Source organism: Panulirus ornatus, chromosome 3 (genome assembly GCF_036320965.1).
Source record: "Panulirus ornatus isolate Po-2019 chromosome 3, ASM3632096v1, whole genome shotgun sequence".
In the NCBI taxonomy this organism is placed as follows: Eukaryota; Metazoa; Arthropoda; class Malacostraca; order Decapoda; family Palinuridae; genus Panulirus; species Panulirus ornatus.
Window position 1 is genome coordinate 71,486,062 of NC_092226.1, and position 22,318 is coordinate 71,508,379.

The window sequence follows — 22,318 nt, forward strand, 5'->3', positions numbered from 1 at the left end:
GAAGATCCTGTTCATCATTTTGAATATGTAAGAATGAGAACAAAAACAGTGACATAGTTTGTCCAAGGGTTTACCCAACTGGTAACTAATAAAGGTGAGTTAGTTTCCGATGAATGCAAAATGTATATATGACTCGTTCATTTACATTCTCGTGTTCGATGTGGTGCTGGCTCGATTTACATACTGTTCTCGTTGGTTAAGGATTGAAGATAAGACCTCCCGTTAAAATGGCTCTGGCGTGTGTTGTAAGTGATTTACATAAACGTACCGACGTACAGCTAGAGATAATGTGTGGTTCATGACGCATGACGCCCATCGTGGCATACGGGTATGATGACCTGACCAACCCCGTCATACCCAACGGGCGGGAGGAAGGGGGGGAGGGGGGTCACCATCGTTGACCTCAAGGAGGGATGGGGCGTGGGGGGAGGAGTTAAGGATGGCCACTCATACCCCCCAGACTGTATGATGTTAAATTCCCTCCCCCCCCCCCCTCTCTCTCTCTCTCTCTCTCTCTCTCTCTCTCTCTCTCTCTCTCTCTCTCTCTCCACTAAAGAGATTAACTCTATCTCTTGGGAGTCGTGCTTGTCGGTACGGTCAAACGTACGAGTGTCTCATAAAGTGTACGTCTGATTGAAGACACGTTAACTCACCCCCTCGCTTAACCAGCAGGGTTTGAGTAGCAGCCATTTGGAGACGCGGTGACCTTTGGCGGACTGAAGGTCGTCCTGGACTCCGGTCGTGTTTTTTTTTTTTTTTCTGAGGCACGCCCTCCGCTCAAGGGCGGGTCCGTGTTTACACCCCCCTTCAGGAGAAGATGTCCAGCAGGAGCCCCACTCCCGACGGTGGCGTTTGGAGGAATCCTGCACCTGGGTATGGTTGTGAGGGGCGTCGAAGGGAGGCGGAGGGTCAGAGTGATGGGCACAGAGTCGATTCCCAGTGGGTAGTTTGGTTGTCGGAGTACCGAGGGCGCGCTCGTAGGGAGGGACATGCTCAAAGGTGTTCATCCTCCGTGTGTGTGTGTGTGTGTGTGTGTGTGTGGCAAGAGGAGGCGTTGATGTGGTGGTAGCCATCGTTTTATTTATTACAAATGAACTCTGAAAACTTGTCTTTGCTTAGAAAAATAGCTCTATGTTAAGCTGGGAATTCTGGCTGAATGACCCTTGATTATGGTCATTAAATCCAGTAACAGACGCGAACATATACGATCTACGTAAATATGTGTTCGTCAGTGGATGTCTGTACGTGTACGTTCGCATGTACTGACGGGTCGTATGCAAATCTCTTGGGTCACATTATCTGCCATTTATCTTTTCCAGCTTCGTTGTGGTTATCCTTGATAACACACGCAGTAAAGGGGTTGCGATATATTTACGTATAGGTTCGCGATGCCCCAGGGAGATTGCAACACTGCGTTTGTGATGCGTCTTCTTATTTTTTTCCCCCCTCCCTGGCGCAGAGCCACCTGCACCCAGGCCGCCACCATCTTTAAATACCGAGAGTTCCAGGAGGGACGGGAGACCTTCCAGGAATCGAGGATCGTGTTTTTTGTTGTTGTGTTTTTCGGTTTCCAGGACGCATTTCAGTGGCCGGTAACCGAGTCTTCCCCAGTAGCAAAACGGCGACCTTCCTATGATGAAAAGTACCTACATGCACCTCCCCCGTCAGCGGTAACGGTACTGTCTTATTATTTTACAACTGGACAGATGATGATCAGGTCTGTCGCCGGACAGCTGATGGTTTTCCGGAGGCGCATCCCTTGCTCCTCACTCGGGAGAAACGTCCTGTCTATCTGTTGTGAATCACAACTGATGCTTGTGTGTCTCTGGCGTGTCTGTCTGTCACCGTCCTCGTGTTTCATTCCGGGGTTTTGTTTATATGAACACCAGCGGAACGGACCTGTGGGAGGTATAGCGAGATTTCACGGGTGCTGGACGGGTGTCTAGACTCTATACCGTGTGGCCTCTCCCACCATCTTTGAATCCTCCTTCCTTTTCAGCCTGACACTCGTATTGGACTTGACGGATTTCGGAAATGATACAGCGACCCTCTTTAAACGCCCTCTGGCCGACTTGTGAACAAAGGAGTTGTATAGTTGGTTCATGTCTGACACTCTGGCATCCATCTTCAAGTGGCATCCATCTTCAAGGTCAGAACTATTTCTCCTAACTACCCACGACTTAAATTGACACCGTCCATGTGAAGAATCAAAAGGTGGACATGAGGAACGTTTGACACATCATTGTGGGAAAGGTTCACGCGACAGGATGTGACGGAAGTAAGAGAACAGAAGCTGGGATTGGAATGAGGTAGGGAGATAAAGTGCCACAAATATCCTTCCAAAAGAGACATTAAGATTTAGTAGAGGAACAGGCAGTTGTTGATATAGGTATAGAGGGTCGTTGTCGTGACGTATCGAACAAGTTGTCAAGTGAGGTTATATAGACGCTGACACATTGGTCAGTTTCGCACATTAATCGGACTAATACGAGACTCATGATGGGGTTGGGTGTGAATAGAAACAGCCTCGTATGGGTCATGTAGATTGCCTGCAGTTTTCTGTATTCCGTAGGGTCTTTTAAACCTGCCATATGGTCCCCAGATGGGTATGTGCCGAACTTGTTCTCGCACAGGTCCTTCCATCCTCCACACATCCCATCGTCTGTCTCCCATCGTTTGGCCAGTTGCTCCTCACCCTGTTCTGTGGTTCTCTCAGTTAATCAGTTTCCACCATTGATCCTCAAGATTTCAGTAAGGGTCATGTTGTTCATATGACCCGTGATGTTCAAGGGACATTTATTTACTTTCTTAATCCTCTCCGTCAACATTGGTCTTCTGCATGTTGAAGGGAGGGGGAGTTATAGTGGGATGTAGCTTTATCCTTAATAGGTCTTAAAGATTATACGTGAAGACCAAGCCATTGATACGTGAGTGGTCTTCTAGGCAACCAGTACCATGTCCTTCGCTGACGTGAAATACCAGATGATGAGCTAGTCTGCATATCCCCCCCCAAAAAAATCAACCAAGCTAATGCATATTCGGGATTCGTAGTATGTAAGACAGTTTCACAACGTTCGTAAAGTCTAACAAACTCAGTATTTTCTGGTAATGTTAATTGTTTCTTAGTGTTTCAGTACCGTTGATGTTTAAATGACCTACCACAACGATTCGAGAGACCCATTTTCCTCTGGTCCTCCCCACATTGCTTCCCCTCCACTCCCTCTTCTGTTACCGGCACTGCCGCCCGCCCCACAGTGAGTTGTGGCGTAATACACGAAGCAAAATCCGCTTCATCTCTCTTTGTTTCCGGTGACCTGTTTCTCTCGTGACACACCCCCCCTCACGTCTGACTTGTCTGACTACCTAGGCGATCATTAAGGTGTGAGGGAGAGCACCACGAGCGACGCAGCCCTGACCCCCACCACCTGCCTTGCCGTCGGGGGGAAGATGATGATCCGTTGTCGCAGGAGCTTCAGACATCCAGTGGCCTGGATCGTGAGGGGGGCCGGGTTGGCATCATTCCAGCACCCTGGACGGGGGACGACACCTCCTTGGCGTCCTGCTCGTGTGCCTGGTTTTGCAATATCCGGCTGAGGGCGAGTTGAGTGGACAACAACAGTAGGGAGCGCGCCCCCCAGCTCGCGTTAAGGTCACAGGGGTCATTTTTGTTACGTAGTGCAACTTTCGTTGTGTGGATTGTCTCGTCTCGTAACCAAGACGAGGGTGTGTGTGTGTGTGTGTATAGACTGCCCCCACCATCTGCAGAATTGAATTATAAGTCGATCTCGAGCCGTAAAGTGAACACACTCGTGTGGATATGGGATTCAAAAGTAGTTAGAAGTGGGATTGCGATTCCGAGAAGGTACCGAGCTTTTGACAAAGAGATGTTGAAAATTGTCTGATTTACATCAGGTTTCTCTCTCTCTCTCTCTCTCTCTCTCTCTCTCTCTCTCTCTCTCTCTCTCTCTCTCTCTCTCTCTCTCTCTCTCTCTCTGATCCAGCTCATATGACCCCAGTCTGGCATCAACTGGGTACAGGATATGATTATTACAGAGTCATGTATTAGTGGATCATTACAGAGTCATGTATCAGTGGATCGTCACAGAGTCATGTATCAGTGGATCATTACAGAGTCATGTATCAGTGGATCATTACAGAGTCATGTATCAGTGGATCATTACAGAGTCATGTATCAGCGGATCATTACAGAGTCATGTATCAGTGGATCATCACAGAGTCATGTATCAGTGGATCATCACAGAGTCATGTATCAGTGGATCATCACAGAGTCATGTATCAGTGGATCATCACAGAGTCATGTATCAGTGGATCATCACAGAGTCATGTATCAGTGGATCATTACAGAGTCATGTATCAGTGGATCATTACAGAGTCATGTATCAGTGGATCATTACAGAGTCATGTATCAGTGGATCATTACAGAGTCATGTATCAGTGGATCGTCACAGAGTCATGTGTTAGCGAGGTAGCGTTAAGAACAGAGGACTGGGCCTTTGAGGGAATATCCTCACCTGGCCCCCTTCTCTGTTCCTTCTTTTGGAAAATTGAAAAAAACGAGAGGGGAGGATTTCCAGCCACCCGCTCCCTCCCCTTTTAGTCGCCTTCTACGACACGCAGGGAATACGTGGGAAGTATTCTTTCTCCCCTATCCCCAGGGATATATATATATATATATATATATATATATATATATATATATATATATATATATATATATATATATATATATATATATATATATCCTTTATCACAGTCAGTTTCTTTCCTTGTTCACACGAAATTCAAGTATTGTTGGATGGCAGAGAGCAGACATAGTAAACCATGTCCAATATTTATTCATTCCTGCCACCTTCAGAAGGGAATAAATGATAAGGAATGATAATGAATATATATATATATATATATATATATATATATATATATATATATATATATATATATATATATATATATATATATATATATGTATATATATATATATATATATATATATATATATATATATATATATATATATGTATGTATATATATATATATATATATATATATATATATATATATATATATATATATATATATATATATATGTTATGGCTTATAAAACATAAGGAATGATACTTAAACAAGAACTGAACTTGAGGGTTGTGATGCAAGACTAGGAAGTGCACGAGGGAGGGGTGTGTTCCCTCGAACGTCCCAAATACAGGAAAAGTGGCGGTGTTACTCTACCGTTCGAGACAGCCGCAGGTTCCAGTGCTCGCGAAAGGTGTGTTGCACATCGATGGATTTGGGACTTTGTTGCACCGTAAGGACAGACGAGCTACCCCCAGTGATGGAGGGGGAAAAGTGCCTTGAAATCTCGTATGTGAAAGTGTTCTCTTGGGTAGGAAGGATAAATCTCTTCACACACACACACACACACACGTACACTGACTGTATCGTGGGAATACTGACAGATCTAAATGTATCGGACAAGGTATATCGAGCGATCTTTTCAGAGTATAGCAGTCGGGAGGAGGGGGAAGGGGTGCTCAAGGAAAGCTATCTAGAAACAGGTTAACTTGCGAAAGCAAAGTATCTCACGTTCGCAGGCGTGGGGAAGCAAACGCAAGACATTTACGTCAAAGACAGCAAGAAATGAGGCAACGTATGAACCTTTAAAAGTGTTCAAGAGGGCGTTGTTGGATGGAGACAGAAATCCTGCGGGCCGAAATCAACTCGGGAGATATTCTCTATCCCATGACTCAAGACAATAGACTCCTTCTTGGGCTGACCTGGAACCCGAAAGGAAGGACGTTCGCCCCAGAGGAGGAGAGACTTAGGCGGTGTTAACTTGACATTTTGAAGCAAAGAGCAAGGTCCGAGGACCGGCTGCTTGAGGGACATGACTGGAATAAGAGGTGGATGACTTGGCTCACAGTGGACGGTTTGGAAATAGTGAGAGCTGGTAGGGCCGTCAAAGAAAACGAGTCTTATTTCCAGACTATGTATTAAAGAAGTCTTTGGAATAGTGAGAGCTGGTAGGGCCGTCGAAGAAAACGAGTCTTATTTCCAGACATATTTCAAAGCTTCTGGAACAGTGAGAGCTGGTAGGGCCGGCGAAGAAAAACGAGTCTTATTTCCAGACATGTATTAAGGAAGCCTCTGGAATAATGAGAGCTGATAGGGTCGTTTAAGAAAACGAGCCTTCTTTCCAGACATGTATTAAGAAAGCTTTTGGAAACAGTATACCCTAAGAGCTTCACCCAGCAGTAGACTGTTGTGATGGCTTCCACAACTTCGCAGATACATATGTATATGGCTGTAGTGTATATGTATATATTATCATTGGGATTATAGGAGAATATGTGCAGACATTTGTATACCACAAGCAATTATTAGGAATTTAAGAAGTAATAACTTGAATAAGTTATGATGTGTGTTATGTATTGTGAACACTCGTGTGTTAGTTTGATATTTTAGAAGTGTTTGCAGTCTTGCATTTATCATCCCTCATTATGTAACGGATTATTACTGCCTACAGCCTTTCTGTTCACTTAATTAAACATGAATGACTTATCAGATATTATCACTTAGCTCTTGATTGCATTATGATTTATACATTTTCGAGTGAAGGTTATTTTCAGTTATGTAGTCATGTTTTTTTTTTTTATATTCATCGTAATCCTTTTACCTTATGATACACTTTCTGGTACACTCTGGGTAGAAATGTTGTATACGAGCGTGTAGAATTTGATTAGAATATATTTAGATAGGTTTGACATATTTTTGGGCAGCAGTCTTGAAAGTCTTGACATTTTGAGTGCTCCTACCAGCCTCGGATTTCGTACTGCGTCTGGTTTTATGACTATTTACAAGAGGTAAAAAGAAATCATTGAAACTTGTATTAGAGACAGATTATATTTACGGAATTTATATCTCAGGTCATGGAGGCTTGAACTGGTAGGTAAATGAATTTACATGTTTGTTTACAAACTTTTTTTTTTTTTGTCAATTTTTATTAAATCCGATGCTGAAAGGCAATTGGATGAATGTATTGAAAAATACTGGTTTTTATAGCGAGGTTGGATGACGGGAGCGAGTGAGAGTGGATGAGAGGGACTGGGGCGGGCTGGTGATAGTGGATGAAAGGAATTGGGGCGAGTTAAAGAGTGGATAAGAGGAAGGAGGGGTGGATGAGAGGGACGGGGAGCGAATGAGAGTGGATGAATAGGATGAGAAGAGGAGGAGGAAGAGAGTGGATGAAGGGGAAGCGAGGCGAGGGAGTAGATTAGAGAGAGAGAGAGAGAGAGAGAGAGAGAGAGAGAGAGAGAGAGAGAGAGAGAGAGAGAGAGAGAGAGAGCGTGGATGACAGACGAGAAGCGAGAGTGGATGAGAGCATCCAGACACGGGTGACGGTAGACTAGTAGAGTCTGGATGATGCGCCCTTATGATCAGCCACACAGGAGAGCAATGTAAACTTAACAAGCTGTTGCAGAGGGTTGGGTTAGTCGTAATTCGTTTGCATGAGATTACATTAATCCTCTTTAGGATAGGTCACTTCATCTATCATGTAACCTTCTGTGACTTGGGTCGATTCTCCTATGCTCATATAATGGGGTTCGACTCCCCCATAACCACTTGTAGGGGTCGATTCTCCTATACTCATATAATGAGGTTCGACTCCCCCATAATCACTTGTAGGGGTCGATTCTCCTATACTCATATAATGGTGTTCGATTCCCCATGACCACTTGTAGGGGTCGATTCTCCTATAGTCATATAATGAGGTCGACTCCCCCATGACCACTTGTAGGGGTCGATTCTCGTATGGAATCCCCTCATACCCACTCATGGGGTCGATTCTCCACACCCATTCATGGGATGCACTCCACCACACCTATGTACTCTGCCAATCAAAAAGAGACTAGACACTTCTTCGTCTTGCGATGCCTTGGTTCCGTGCCGACGTACCCGATGGCGTTGCGACGGCGTCGTATGTACGATCCGTACACCAAAGCCTCGGTGGACCAGTCGGTAGGTGAGAGCAGCGCAGGAGGGTGTCGTTCCCCCTTCGGTCTGAAGGCTGGTCTGGCATCAGTCGTTCATGGGGGATGGGGAGGAAAGAAAGAGAGGGAGCTAATCGTCGTCTTCACAGTCGTCCTCCAGCGAGGTGTTGCTCGAGTAGGGCTCCTGCTGGGGAGCTTGGTTGGCTGCCGGGGTAAGGTATGAGAGGCCCTCCGGGGTGTCGGCCAGCACGGATCCCGCAGGGCTCGAGGGCGAAGGAGGTGGAGCAGCAGCAGCAGCCGCTAAGGGAGCCTCAGGCATGGCTGCTGGAGGAGCAGGAGGCATTAAGGGAGCCTCAGGCATAGCTGTTGGAGGAGCAGCAGCCGCTAAGGGCGCCTCAGGCATGGCTGTTGGAGGAGCAGGAGGCATTTAGGGAGCCTCAGGCATAGCTGTTGGAGGAGCAGCAGCCGCTAAGGGAGCCTCAGGCATGGCTGTTGGAGGAGCAGGAGGCATTAAGGGAGCCTCAGGCATAGCTGTTGGAGGAGCAGCAGCCGCTAAGGGCGCCTCAGGCATGGCTGTTGGAGGAGCAGGAGGCATTAAGGGAGCTTCAGGCATGGCTGTTGGAGGAGCAGGAGGCATTAAGGGAGCCTCAGGCATGGCTGCTGGAGGAGCAGGAGGCATTAAGGGAGCTTCAGGCATGGCTGGAGGAGCAGGAGGCAATAAGGGAGCCTCAGGCATGGCTGGAGGAGCAGGAGGCATTAAGGGAGCCTCAGGCATAGCTGGAGGAGTAGGAGGCATTAAGGGAGCCTCAGGCATGACTGGATAAGTAGGAGGCATAAAGGGAGCCTCAGGCATGGCTGGAGGAGCAGGAGGCATTAAGGGAGCCTCAGGCATGGCTGGAGGAGCAGGAGGCATTAAGGGAGCCTCAGGCATGGCTGGAGGAGCAGCAGCCAGTAAGGGAGCTTCAGGCATGACTGTTGGAGGAGCTGCAACCGGTAAAGGAGCTTCAGGCACGGCTGTTGGAGGAGGAGAAGGAGCCGTTAAGGGAGCCTCAGGCACGGCTGTTGGAGGAGCGGCAGCCGGTAAGGGAGCCTCAGGCACGGCTGTTGGAGATGCCCCTTCGGCGAGTGGCAGGCCAGATTCCAGAGGCGCCTGGAAGACGGAGGGTTGCTGGGCTTCCAGGAGACCCCCGGAGACCTGTGGTCGGTAAGCCGCCACGGTGGGCCCGGAGGATGACGGCTGGTCAGCAGCCTCCGAGGAGTCGTCTGAGGTGGGCGCTAGGGCGGCCTCCACGGACACCAGTGGGTTCCCAGGGGCGTACCGTGAGGGCATCCCTGGCGTGGCCCCTGGGGGAACCCCAGGCAAAGCTGGTGAGTCAGCCTGCAGCTGTACTTGCGAGGCAGGTGCTGCTGGACCAGCTGCTGCTAAGGGGGCTCCAGCCGCAGGTGCTGCTGGACCAGCTGGTGCTAAGGGGGCCCCAGCCGCAGGTGCTGCTGGACCAGCTGCTGCTAAGGGGGCTCCAGCCGCAGGTGTTCCTGGACCAGCTGCTGCTAAGGGGGCTCCAGCCGCAGGTGTTCCTGGACCAGCTGCTGCTGAGGGGGCCCCAGCCGCAGGTGTTCCTGGACCAGCTGCTGCTAAGGGGGCCCCAGCCGCAGGTGTTCCTGGACCAGCTGCTGCTAAGGGGGCCCCAGCCGCAGGTGTTCCTGGACCAGCTGCTGCTAAGGGGGCTCCAGCCGCAGGTGTTCCTGGACCAGCTGCTGCTGAGGGGGCTCCAGCCGCAGGTGCTGCTGGACCAGCTGCTGCTAAGGGGGCTCCAGCCGCAGGTGCTGCTGGACCAGCTGCTGCTAAGGGGGCTCCAGCCGCAGGTGCTGCTGGACCAGCTGGTGCTAAGGGGGCCCCAGCCGCAGGTGCTGCTGGACCAGCTGCTGCTAAGGGGGCTCCAGCCGCAGGTGTTCCTGGACCAGCTGCTGCTAAGGGGGCTCCAGCCGCAGGTGTTCCTGGACCAGCTGCTGCTGAGGGGGCCCCAGCCGCAGGTGTTCCTGGACCAGCTGCTGCTAAGGGGGCCCCAGCCGCAGGTGTTCCTGGACCAGCTGCTGCTAAGGGGGCCCCAGCCGCAGGTGTTCCTGGACCAGCTGCTGCTAAGGGGGCTCCAGCCGCAGGTGTTCCTGGACCAGCTGCTGCTGAGGGGGCTCCAGCCGCAGGTGCTGCTGGATCAGCTGCTGCTGAGGGGGCTCCAGCCGCAGGTGTTCCTGGACCAGCTGCTGCTAAGGGGGCTCCAGCCGCAGGTGTTCCTGGACCAGCTGCTGCTGAGGGGGCTCCAGCCGCAGGTGCTGCTGGATCAGCTGCTGCTAAGGGGGCCCCAGCCGCAGGTGTTCCTGGACCAGCTGCTGCTAAGGGGGCCCCAGCCGCAGGTGTTCCTGGACCAGCTGCTGCTAAGGGGGCTCCAGCCGCAGGTGTTCCTGGACCAGCTGCTGCTAAGGGGGCTCCAGCCGCAGGTGCTGCTGGATCAAGTGCTGCTAAGGGGGCTCCAGCCGCAGGTGCTGCTGGATCAGCTGCTGCTAAGGGGGCTTCAGCCGCAGGTGTTGCTGGATCAGCTGCTGCTAAGGGGGCTCCAGTCGCAGGTGTTGCTGGATCAGCTGCTGCTAAGGGGGCTCCAGCCGCAGGTGCTGCTGGACCAGCTGCTGCTAAGGGGGCTCCATCCGCAGGTGCTGCTGGATCAGCTGCTGCTAAGGGGGCTCCAGCCGCAGGTGCTGCTGGATCAGCTGCTAAGGGGGCTCCAGCCGCAGGTGCTGCTGGATCAGCTGCTGCTAAGGGGGCTCCAGCCGCAGGTGCTGGACCAACTGCTGAGGGGGCTCCAGCAGTAGATGCTGGATAAGCTGCTAAGCTAGGCGCAGTTGCTGGATCAGTTGCTGAGGGGGCTCCAGGCGCAGTTGCCTCACCAGCTGCTAAGGGGGTTCCATTCGCAGGTGTTGGTCCAGCTGCTAATCCAGGCGCAGGTGCAGGTGCTGGTCCAGCTGCTGAGGGATCTCCAGGCGCAGGTGCTGGATCAGCTGCTAAGGGGGCTCCAGGCGCAGGTGCTGGACCAACTGATGAGGGGGCTCCAGCAGCAGGTGCTGGATAAGGTGCTAAGCTAGGCGCAAATGCTGAACCAGCTGCTGAGGGGGTTCCAGGCGCAGGTGCTGGTCCAGCTGCTAAGCTAGGTGCAGGTGCTGGACCAACTGCTGAGGGGACTCCAGCTGCAGGTGCTGGATAAGCTACTAAGCTAGGCGCAGGTGCTGGACCAGTTGCTGAGGGGGCTCCAGGAGCAGGCGCTGGGCCAGCTGCTGAGGGGATTCCAGGCGCAGGTGCTGGTCCAGCTGCTAAGCTAGGCGCAGGTGCTGGATCAGTTGCTGAGCCAGGTGCAGGTACTGGACCAACTGCTAAAGGGGCTCCAGGAGCAGGTGCTGGACCAGCTGCCAAACCAGGCGCAGGTGCTGGATCAGCTGCTGAAGGGGCTGCAGGTGCAGGGGCTGGACTAGCTGCTAAGCTAGGCGCAGGTGCTGGATCAGCTGCTAAGCCAGGCGCAGGTGCTGGTCCAGCTGCTAAGCCAGGCGCAGGTGCTGGATAAGGTGCTGAGCTAGGCGCAGGTGCTGAACCACCTGCTGAGGGGGTTCCAGGCGCAGGTGCTGGACCAACTGCTAAGCTAGGTGCAGGTGCTGGATCAACGGCTGAGGGGGCTCCAGCAGCAGGTGTTGGATAAGCTGCTAAGCTAGGCGCAGGTGCTGGACCAGCTGCTGAGGGGGTTCCGGGCGCAGGTGCTGGTCCAGCTGCTAAGCTAGGCGCAGGTGCTGGACCAGCTGCTGAGGGGGTTCCAGGCGCATGTGCTGGACTAGCTGCTAAGCCAGGCGCAGGTGCTGGATCAGCTGCAAAGCCAGGCGCAGATGTTGGACCAGCTGCTAAGCCAGGCGCAGGTGCTGGTCCAGCTGCTAAGCCAGGCGCAGGTGCTGGATAAGGTGCTAAGCTAGGCGCAGGTGCTGAACCAGCTGCTGAGGGGGTTCCAGGCGCAGGTGCTGGACCAGCTGCTAAGCTAGGCGCAGGTGCTGGACCAGCTGCTGAGAGGGCTCCAGGAGAAAGTGCTGGACCAGCTGCTAAGCCAGTAGCTGGTGCTGGATCAGTTGTTAAGCCAGGTGCAGGTGCTGGACCAGCTGCTGAGAGGGCTCCAGGAGAAAGTGCTGGACCAGCTGCTGAGCCAGGAGCTGGTGCTGGATCAGTTGTTAAGCTAGGTGCAGGTGCTGGACCAGCTGCTGAGAGGGCTCCAGGAGCAGGTGCTGGACCAGCTGCTGAGAGGGCTAAGCCAAGCGCAGGTGCTAGGCCAGCTGCTAAGCCAGGCGCAGGTTTTGGACCAGCTTCTAAGCTAGGCGTAGGTGCTGCACCAGCTGCTAAGCCAGGCGTAGGTGTTGGACCAGCTGCTAAGCCAGGTGCAGGTGCTGGACCAGCTGCTAAGCCAGGCGCAGGTGCTGGCCCAGCTGCTAAGCCAGGCGTAGGTGCTGGATAAGGTGCTAAGCTAGGCGCAGGTGCTGAACCAGCTGCTGAGGGGGTTCCAGGCGCAGGTGCTGGACCAGCTGCTAAGCTAGGTGCAGCTGCTGGACCAGCTGCTAAGCCAGTAGCTGGTGCTGGATCAGTTGTTAAGCCAGGTGCAGGTGCTGGACCAGCTGCTGAGAGGGCTCCAGGAGCAGGTGCTTGACCAGCTGCTGAGAGGGCTAAGCCAGGCGCAGGTGCTGGGCCAGCTGCTAAGCCAGGCGCAGTTATTGGACCAGCTTCTAAGCCAGGCGTAGGTGCTGAACCAGCTGCTAAGCCAGGCGTAGGTGTTGGAAGAGCTGCTAAGCCAGATGCAGGTGCTGGACCAGCTGCTAAACCAGGCGCAGGTGCTGTACCAGCTGCTAAGCTAGGCGTAGGTGCTGGATAAGGTGCTAAGCCAGGCGCAGGTGCTGGACCAGCTGCTAAGCCAGGCGTAGGTGCTGGAGAAGCTGCTAAGCCAGGCGGTGCTGGACCAGCAGCTAAGGGCGTTCCAGGCGCAGGTGTTGGACCAGCTGCTAAGCCAAGCGCAGGTGCTGGACCAGCAGCTAAGGGGGCTTCAGGCGCAGGTGCTGGAACAGCTGCTAAGCCGGGAGCAGGTGCTGGACCAGCAGCTAACGGGGCTTCAGGCGCAGGTGCTGTAACAGCTGCTAAGCCAGGAGCAGGTGCTGGACCAGCTACTAAGCCAGGTGCAGGTGCTGGACCAGCAGCTAAGGGGGCTTCAGGCGCCGGTGCTGGACCAGCTGCTAAGCCAGGCGCTGGTGTTAAGTTGGCTTCGTATTTCGGCACTTCGAGGACTATGTTAGCCGGCGTCGGGGTCCAGGTTGTTACCGCTGCAGAAGACTTCGAAGAGACCCCAGAGGCCGCCAGAGATCCCGAGGGCGTTTTCAAGGGAGCCACAGAAACGGGTGCCTGGTCTCCTGAAACAGGCGGCTGGAAGATCTCAGAAGTACCTGCAGGAGCAGCCTCTTTAGGAACCCCAGGAGCACTTGCTGGCTCAGCCTTCAAAGGGGCCCTAGAGAGTGACGCTGGGCTGTATTGTGAGGGAGCGACAGAGGCAAGTGCTCCATCATGTTTCAGGGGCTTGGTGGGAGCAGGTGCAACTCCAGTGGTGGATGCTGAGGCTACTATGGGTTTCTGGAAATGAATCTCTGGTGGAGTCGTAGGGGCACCATCCAGAATGCCTCCAGTGGCCGGTACTGGATCGTCAACCAAGCTGGCCCCACCGGCGATGACAGGATAAGTAGCTTCCCTATTCACCTCGGGTTGTGGCTCAGCCGAAGCCTGTAGAGGAGCTCCAGAAGTGGCAACTGGAACAGCAGCCTCCGTGGACGCCCTTGCTCTGGAAACCTGGACTCCTGAAGGAGACTGCATATGGTACACTGAGTCTGTCTTGAAGAGGACTCCTGGGATGTCGGCTGAAGTGACCCCTACCAAGGGTGCTGGAAGCGCTCTGGGGGCACTTGCTGGCATGCCAGTAGCATCATCCAAGAATTTGGTGCCACCATCTTCTCCAGATGAAGACTCTGCTGCTCGTGCCCTTCTCGTGACCAAATGAGGCGCGGGGAAGTATCTCCGACGAAGGAAGAAGGTTCCAGGAGCGGCTGCGGTCAAGGATATTACCGCCAGCAGTGCCTGGAATGACATAGAAAAAGGAAAGGACTTGAATCCAGTTGAAGACTTAAGAGCAATTCGTGTTCTTTCACCAGGCTCGTAGAAAATCTCATCAAAAGCCATTAATGAAATAGCTCATACCTTTTATTTGTTAATGGCATTTAGCATCAGATAGCGTCTTGAGACAGACATTCCGTGAACTATCTACATAAACATTGCTGGAAAGTTGGCTACATTGGGCACTAGTGGAATAACCTCTCCTCCTCATCTACTGACAGGTCTTCCTGGTCTCTAGCTAAGGGTGTCTCAAACACCTTCTGACGCTAATATTACTATCTCTCCCGTTGACAAACTCTCTCTGGTTCTCGCTTCTCCACTAACTCCACCTTGGATGACTCTTTAACATTCCGCCATGCCATAGTATTTACATTTTTTTTTCCAGTTAAAGCGTGTTCCTTGATTGGTTCTGAACTTTGCGAGTCGGTCATTCATAAATTTGAGCAAGCCTATAGAGACGTTGGCAAATGTTTTAACGTTTACGAAAGACCTGTTTCACAAATAGTTTTCATACACTTGATGAGTTGATGATGGCTACATGGCTAAAATATATTTGAATTTACTACGACTCAAGCCAGTTACAATTTTTATGGGGTAATGAGTTGCAGTAATTGTTTAATTCTGTCTTGGATTTCCTTAATTATACGCATTTAGATTGATTCACTATGACCAGTCCACCTCACTTCCATAGACTACACCCTAATGATTGATCAGTGATAGGTAAAGGCTATAGTGAACCGGACAAAGGGATTTTCAGGTACTTGTATATGAGACGATCCAAGCCAGAATCACACACACACACACACACACACACACACACACACACACACACACACACACACACACACACACACACACACCGTGACCTCACTCATAACCTTAATAAACAATAAGGTACGACAGTCAGGTTACATCAGTCTACCAACAATATGGGACCGTTTTCTGTGGGTGGGCGTGGGTTCGCATCCCACGCAGGGTAAGATGGGCTCTTGTGGAGCACGAAGGGCCTCGACGAGGCTGTCTTTACATCTACAAGCCGTGATTGTAGATGTAAGAACTTTTTATTTTGAAGCTACGATTTGAATTGATATAGAATTTGAGGCCGTGTTCTATACCATTGTAAGTGTTGTTGACAGAACAGAACACAGTAAAAAAAAGAAAAGAACTCGCCTAATGGGGGTCCACCCTTTCCCTGCATCGGAGTATAGCGCAACCTTGGAACGGCGTGATCACACATAAGGGGGTGGTTAGGGTCCTTAGGGTTATAACCCAAGGATCCGTTTCATAAAAGTTGTTATAATACTAGCAACATACAACCCCATTCGTGAGTCATAGCCCATGAGCGTGTATGTCTGTGTGTGTGTGTGTGTGTGTGTGGGAGTTTGCTTCTCGTGTGTTCTTGCTTGTGCGTTCATACGAAGGGATAAACCAGTTTCAGACCTACATTGAGAATGGGGAAAAAAAAAAACAGCAGTTTCTTCATGTCATTTAACACACCGATCTGACAACGCCCGCGTTAGCGAATACCGTAATATCGAGGTGTTGGCGTTGGGTTATTTTTTTTTCAGAACGAACACGTGTATGTGAATGCTTTGTGCAGAAAAAGATTATATATATATATATATATATATATATATATATATATATATATATATATATATATTGGAAAGGATCACAAATTTTGCGCGTGGTCTAGATATTCCTTTGAGTCCACATGGGAAATGAAACACGATAAGTTCCCGAGTGCACTTTCGTGTCATAATCATATATATATATATATATATATATATATATATATATATATATATATATATATATATATATATATATATGTGTGTGTGTGTGTGTGTGTGTAGCGTTACTCTGACCGTCTTGTGTTACTTTCCGGTCATGTTTTATAGTCGAAGGTCCAGGTTATACTAGGTTGATGTAGAGATATATGGAGCACAGGGAGATATTAAAATAATTTCTGTGGGGTGTAACCTGCATTTCTGTGGTATGTATTTTTCGCCTCTGGTTTCTTCCATTTTTTTTTTATTATTATTATTTCTTCATTGTTTTTCAGTCTCCGTTCCCTGATGCATATCACATATTCTTACTGTACGGGGGAGGGAATTTTACGACGCTCGTTTGGGGGCTCCCATACCCCCATCCCCCCATTTCTTTGAACTTTGTCAGACATGATTCATCTTTTTTCAACGTGCATGACGTTCACATTCACACCTTCATTATTCATATCATTGATTTATCGTATTGCGTTATATCTTGTCCGTGTGTGTGTGTGTGTGTGTGTGTGTGTGTGTGTGACAGAATAAAAACGCCCACGTTATTCAAACTAGGAAACCTTGGGCGGCGAGGAAACCAGTTTTTCTGTAGCTACTTAACGAGTTTAGGCTTCGCAAATACCAAAGGTAACCTGAATTTTTTTTTTTTTTTTTTTTGTCCCTGGAGACTGCATATTATTAATTGATAAACTGGTTGTTTCCTCCGGACTCCATAGCGAGTGTAACGAGGTTTATATGTCATTGTTGTTGTCGATCAGCTGATGACGAGCAGTGTTGTTAGGGAGGCCAGCTGACAGCTTAGTTATGACGTCACATGCCATCTGATGTCCGGTCATTACCGATGTACGACACTGTCCACCCGTAGCGTAAGACACTGTCCGACAGTACGGTAGTGACACTGCCAGGCAGAAATGTAGGACACTGTCAGTTAGGTAGGGCACTGTTTGTAAGGTATGGCACTGTCAGTTAGGTAGGGCACTGTTAGTAAGGTATGGCACTGTCAGTTAGGTAGGGCACTCAGACAGTAAGATATGACATTGTCAGTAAGGTATGGCACTGTCAGTAAGTTAGGGCACTGTCGGCAAGGTATGACACTGTCGGTAAGTTAGGGCACTGTCGGTAAGGTATGACACTGTCAGTAAGTTAGGGCACTGTCGGCAAGGTATGACACTGTCGGTAAGTTAGGGCACTGTCGGTAAGGTATGGCACTGTCAGTAAGTTAGGGCACTGTCGGCAAGGTATGACACTGTCGGTAAGTCAGGGCACTGTCGGCAAGGTATGACACTGTCGGTAAGTTAGGGCACTGTCTGTAAGGTATGACACTGTCGGTAAGTCAGGGCACTGTCGGCAAGGTATGACACTGTCAGTAACTTAGGGCACTGTCGATAAGGTATGGCACTGTCAGTAAAGTAGGGCACTGTCAGACAGTAACTTGGTCACAGATGAGTACGACGTGGTCACGAATGCGGGCCAGTTATGAGTGCGACGCAGCCATGAGTACGAATCAGTAATCAGAATGATCTAATCATGAGTGCGATCAAGACAATGAACACGATCCAATCATGAGTACGACCATGAACACGATCCAATCATGAGTACGACCATGAACACGATCCAATCATGAGTACGACCATGAACACGGTCCAGTCATGAGTACGACCATGAACACGATCCAATCATGAGTACGACCATGAACACGATCCAATCATGAGTACGACCATGAACACGATCCAATCATGAGTACGACCATGAACACGATCCAATCATGAGTACGACCATGAACACGATCTAATCATGAGTGCGATCAAGACAATGAACACGATCCAATCATGAGTACGACCATGAACACGATCCAATCATGAGTACGACCATGAACACGATCCAATCATGAGTACGACCATGAACACGATCCAATCATGAGTACGACCATGAACACGATCCAATCATGAGTACGACCATGAACACGATCCAATCATGAGTACGACCCTAGTCATGAGTACGATCCAGCGATGAGTACAACCCAGCCATGAGGTATGGGTGTATGATGAGTATCGACCCACGGAGAGTCAGCAAGTCCAGTATTCATGGACCCGTTCATTCCTTTCATTCATCGGTAACTCATGATGAACGTTCACAGTTGTATAACACGACCATGAAAAAGTTGTGGTCTATTGTTATAGGCCAAGTATTCATAACTTAAGAAGACAGAGAGAGAGAAGTTATTCAGACCCTTTCCCTTTATCCGAACATTACGTGTAAAACTAGAGTCCTGAAACACTTTTACCTCTGCGCGTCCGAGGGTCGAACCCCGGCTACTGAGAAACAGCGAGGAGGACAGCGTACCACTGATTAGGACCAGAGAGTGGGCGGCTTGCCACACACCCCAGCAGGATCACAGGGAGTGGGCGGGTCTCTAGACCTGTAGATATCAGTGCCTGAGTGGCCGGTGTTGTCCAATCAGTGGTCCAGAGGTACTTACTGTCCGCCTCTACTTCCTAGAATCTTGGGTTCGATTCTCGGGCGCGCAAGGGTATAACTGTGCAGATTGATTTACATGTGAATGTTGTGTGTGTGTATATATATATATATATATATATATATATATATATATATATATATATATATATATATATATATATATATATATTACCTTCCTGCTTTAGGATTACCCTTTATCCTTATGAGGCTCCTGCAGCACCCAGGAAGCTAACCACGTCCACAGGTCCTGAAGCGTTGTGATGTGTGTGTGCAGAGATTACAGGGCAGTTGGGTAGTAAGTGTTTCTGTGTCTTTATGACAATTGCATCACAGGCATTTAAGGGTCTTGGGATGTGTTGAAACGATGTTTGTGGTGTTGTATTGATGGGTGATCCCCAGAGGGTAAGCGGGAGATGACTCGTGTTTGTCTGGGTAGTGTGGTTTCTGATGTGTGTGTGTGTGTGTGTGTGTGTGTGTGTGTGTCTGGTGGATTGGAGTTTAAGACCGACTTGGGACGTTGTTTATCTAATGCTCGTCGGGATGTTATTGTGTGTATGTGTTTTGTCGGCGTTGTATTTCTTAAGGGTTGGGATATGTGTGAATAGAAGTTACTGGAGTGTGAGGCCGAGGGCTAAGGTTCTTTTCTACTTTGCATATATATGTGTAAACCAAGCCACACCCCTCCCAACTCCCCCCACCACCACTCACCCCACCTCCTGATACACCACAGTAGGTCAGGGGGGGGGAGAACCACTCACCCCTAGACAAATCGCGTAGGCGGCCATGTTTGGGCTTCCGGTCCGATGCGAGCAGATCGCTGGCGAACGTACTCGCTGGCGACCACAATTCAAATGGCACTGAGCACCCAAAAGGGCACTGGGACACTGGGCAGTGCACTCCCAGGTAGGTACTGGAGTGCCAAGCCTGTCCACAGAGTGTATATATATATACCCTCATACCCCTGTTGCCAGCTGTGATAATTCACCCGACAGTGGCCTGGTGTTATTTGGCTAATGCCAACGTTATATGAGGCAACTGTTGCCAGAAAAAAACAGAAAGGCTGCATCCTAAAACAGAGTCAGGATTGCCAGAATAGGCGACAAGGGTTTTTTTCTCCTTTTTTTTCTGGCTAGGTTCGACTCAGCTTCATTTGCATTGATCAATATGATGTGATAGAATGGGATTTCAAATTCCAGTTTCGATTTTTTAATGTCACTTTAATATCGACTATGTTTCGAAAAACCTCGATTTTTTTTTTCGAAGAAAAAATAGGATGTTTCGTTTTAACCCAGAGTTTATTGCTGTAGTAAGAAAAGAAAAATATGGGAATCGAACCCAGGGCTCGGGCTACGAGTTTTGGGAAGGTTGGGATATGGCAGATTCCCAGCTATAAGAAGTCACTGACAGATTGCAGTGCCATAGCATTTGCTGTATAGATGATACTGATGACATAGTGGGAGAGTGTGGTGGGGAGTATTTAAGGGAGAGGCCGCGTACTGGCGACCGTCTCACTGATACATCACACACTTCTCCTAGGCCTTGAGATGCTACATGGAGATGCGCTTTTTTTTTTTTCTTTTTTTTCTTTTAATTCATTCGCGGGCCACCACGTTAATTATGGTCGACAGAAGATTATAGACCGCCAGAGTGTGAAGATCAAGTAGTCAGTATTCCCGAATATTTGGTCAGCGATAACTTCAGAGAGAGAGAGAGAGAGAGAGAGAGAGAGAGACTCACGTCTCGTTGAGGATCCTTCCCCATCTCCAAAGGATCCCATGCTCTCCCTGCTCCTGTGTGTGGAGAGGATCGTCGAAGCTACATGTATAGTAGTAGATTTACTGGTAGATTTACCCACCTGTACCCGTACCTATCTACCTGGTGAAAGTTGGCAATAACCTCGTTACCAGAGAGAGAGAATTTCCTTGATATTTTTCTTAAAGACTTAAACTCGTTCTGTATATATGAAAAACTATATATATATTCCTATGAGTCCACGGGGGAAAATGAAACACAATAAGTTCCCAGGTGCACTTTCGTGTAATAATCACATATACATATACATCTATGAACAGGAAACTTCGATTGCCCTCGTCACAATAGACCTCCCCTAACTAGTCCCAGTATCTTCAAGGAACAGGAATCTTAACTCCGGGTGATCAAGGTGTGCAGACCAGGAGGTGGCTTTGGCATTATTAGACCCCCTCATGTATGTTTTGCATTCGGGATCATTCTAATTCATGGGCACGGTGAGGACAGAAGTGACCTACGGCCTTTTATTGGGAACTTCCGTTTGCATAATTGAACTTTACCGACGAGCCGATCACGCACACACACACACACCACACACAACCCGTTGATTACCGTAAGTCATTTGTTTATGACCAGATAACAGGAAGACCACTTATTTTCCATTCGACCTTTGGAATACCTTCACAGGTTCTCCAGGTTTTGTTTTGCCTGCAGATCTCTCTACGTATCCTGATGATAAGACTTTAACATTTGATATGTATACCATGATCTGAATCACTTCAGAGAGGGGAAAAAAAGAGTTACTTGATTATCTCTTTCTTCGTCGGTCGAGAGGTCCACGGTATTCCACGGATCAAGTTAAACTGGTATTTGACCTTGATTAGATCATGTCATCTCTCGGGAGACCGTAGTTGTAACAGTGTAGTTGTTCACGGGCCGTTGATTAAGACCAGTGTGGGTGTGTGTGTGTGTGTGTGTTCCGGACCACAAAGCGACCTCGCTCTTCTTAAGGAGTGTCATTATCAACAGGTCATCATGTCCCGGTTTCAACGGGTGTTCCTTTTTTTCATTCAGCAGACAGGCAGCAGTTGGCTGCTGCCCCTTCCAGCAGACAGGCAGCTGTTGGCCAGACGCTTGGCTCTGTGTGTGTGTGTGTGTGTGTGTGTGTGTGTGTGTGTGTGGAGCGTACGTGGTCTATGTTGATGGCTCTGGGTTTGGTTACTGTGGCTGGACGGGTTATAGGCGCGGGAATAGGCGGTAATACAGTTGTTTGATCAGTCTTGTCATGAGTACGGAAGTACGACCCTCGAGCACGACTTTACGACCCTTGAGTATGGAGGTATGGTCTCTGACCTCATAAGGGTCGGGTCAAAAGACATGCCAAAGGCCCGCACCTTCGTGCTCAAAAGGGGTCTACGGAAAATGTCGAAAACCATCAGTTGGGAGGTGGAGGGGTTATTGTACACCACTGGGGAGGTGGGGGGGTCTGGACCGAGGACCAGACTCTGCGATCTGTTGTCATCCTTTTGCGCTACCGCCCACGGGATGAGCATGGGGGGGTGCACGACAAAACTAGCCAGTGATGCAGGCACAAATCGAATCGGAAAATACGAAATGGCGGAAGCGTCCCGCGTATCAGTCATGATCTTAGAGAACTGAATAGATAAAGGGCGAGAAAAAGGGGAGATGAAAGCGTAACCCGCTCTCGCCGTGGACTGCGTGTCCTGCCTGCCTACGAGAGAGAGAGAGAGAGAGAGTCTTCAGAAGCGCACGATGACGGGACGGAAAAATGCGAATGCCTTCGGACATTCCTTTCGCGTAATGGACAAGGGTTATAATGTCATCGGCCGCTCACGGGTAAGGTCTTGGTCAACAGCATCCCCAGCGAATGGAGCATGACCGCCATGAGAAATAACAGGAGGACCTCCTGGCTCATCCTCTCTCTCTCTCTCTCTCTCTCTCTCTCTCTCTCTCTCTCTCTCTCTCTCTCTCTCTCTCTCTCGCATGCGCCTGGCCACGACGCCTGTGCAAAGATGTAAACAAACCATCTGGCGACGCTGTACATACGTAATTTT

At 49.7% G+C, this 22,318-nt stretch overlaps 1 protein-coding gene and 1 long non-coding RNA gene across 6 annotated transcripts in view; one reads left to right on the forward strand and one right to left on the reverse strand.

Moving 5' to 3' along the window:
• Nucleotides 1–22,318, forward strand: part of LOC139763369 (uncharacterized) — a 72,797-nt gene that overhangs the window by 21,683 nt on the left and 28,796 nt on the right. The gene's annotated exons all lie outside the window — the stretch shown is intronic.
• On the reverse strand, nt 8,437–19,408 carry LOC139763321 (uncharacterized). Its single transcript, XM_071689346.1, has 2 exons — nt 19,253–19,408; nt 8,437–14,196 (listed from the first exon to the last, which is right to left on the reverse strand). Exons 1-2 carry the CDS (start codon nt 19,277–19,279, stop codon nt 8,437–8,439), a joined length of 5,787 nt encoding a protein of 1,928 aa, XP_071545447.1. The 5' UTR covers nt 19,280–19,408.

Coding starts and splice junctions, on each gene's coding strand:
- LOC139763321 (XM_071689346.1), bottom strand. CDS start 19,279: ATGGCCGCCTACGCGATTTGTCTAGGG. Junction 14,197..19,252: donor CCTACGCGATTTGTCTAGGG/GTGAGTGGTTCT, acceptor ATGTCATTCCAG/GCACTGCTGGCGGTAATATC.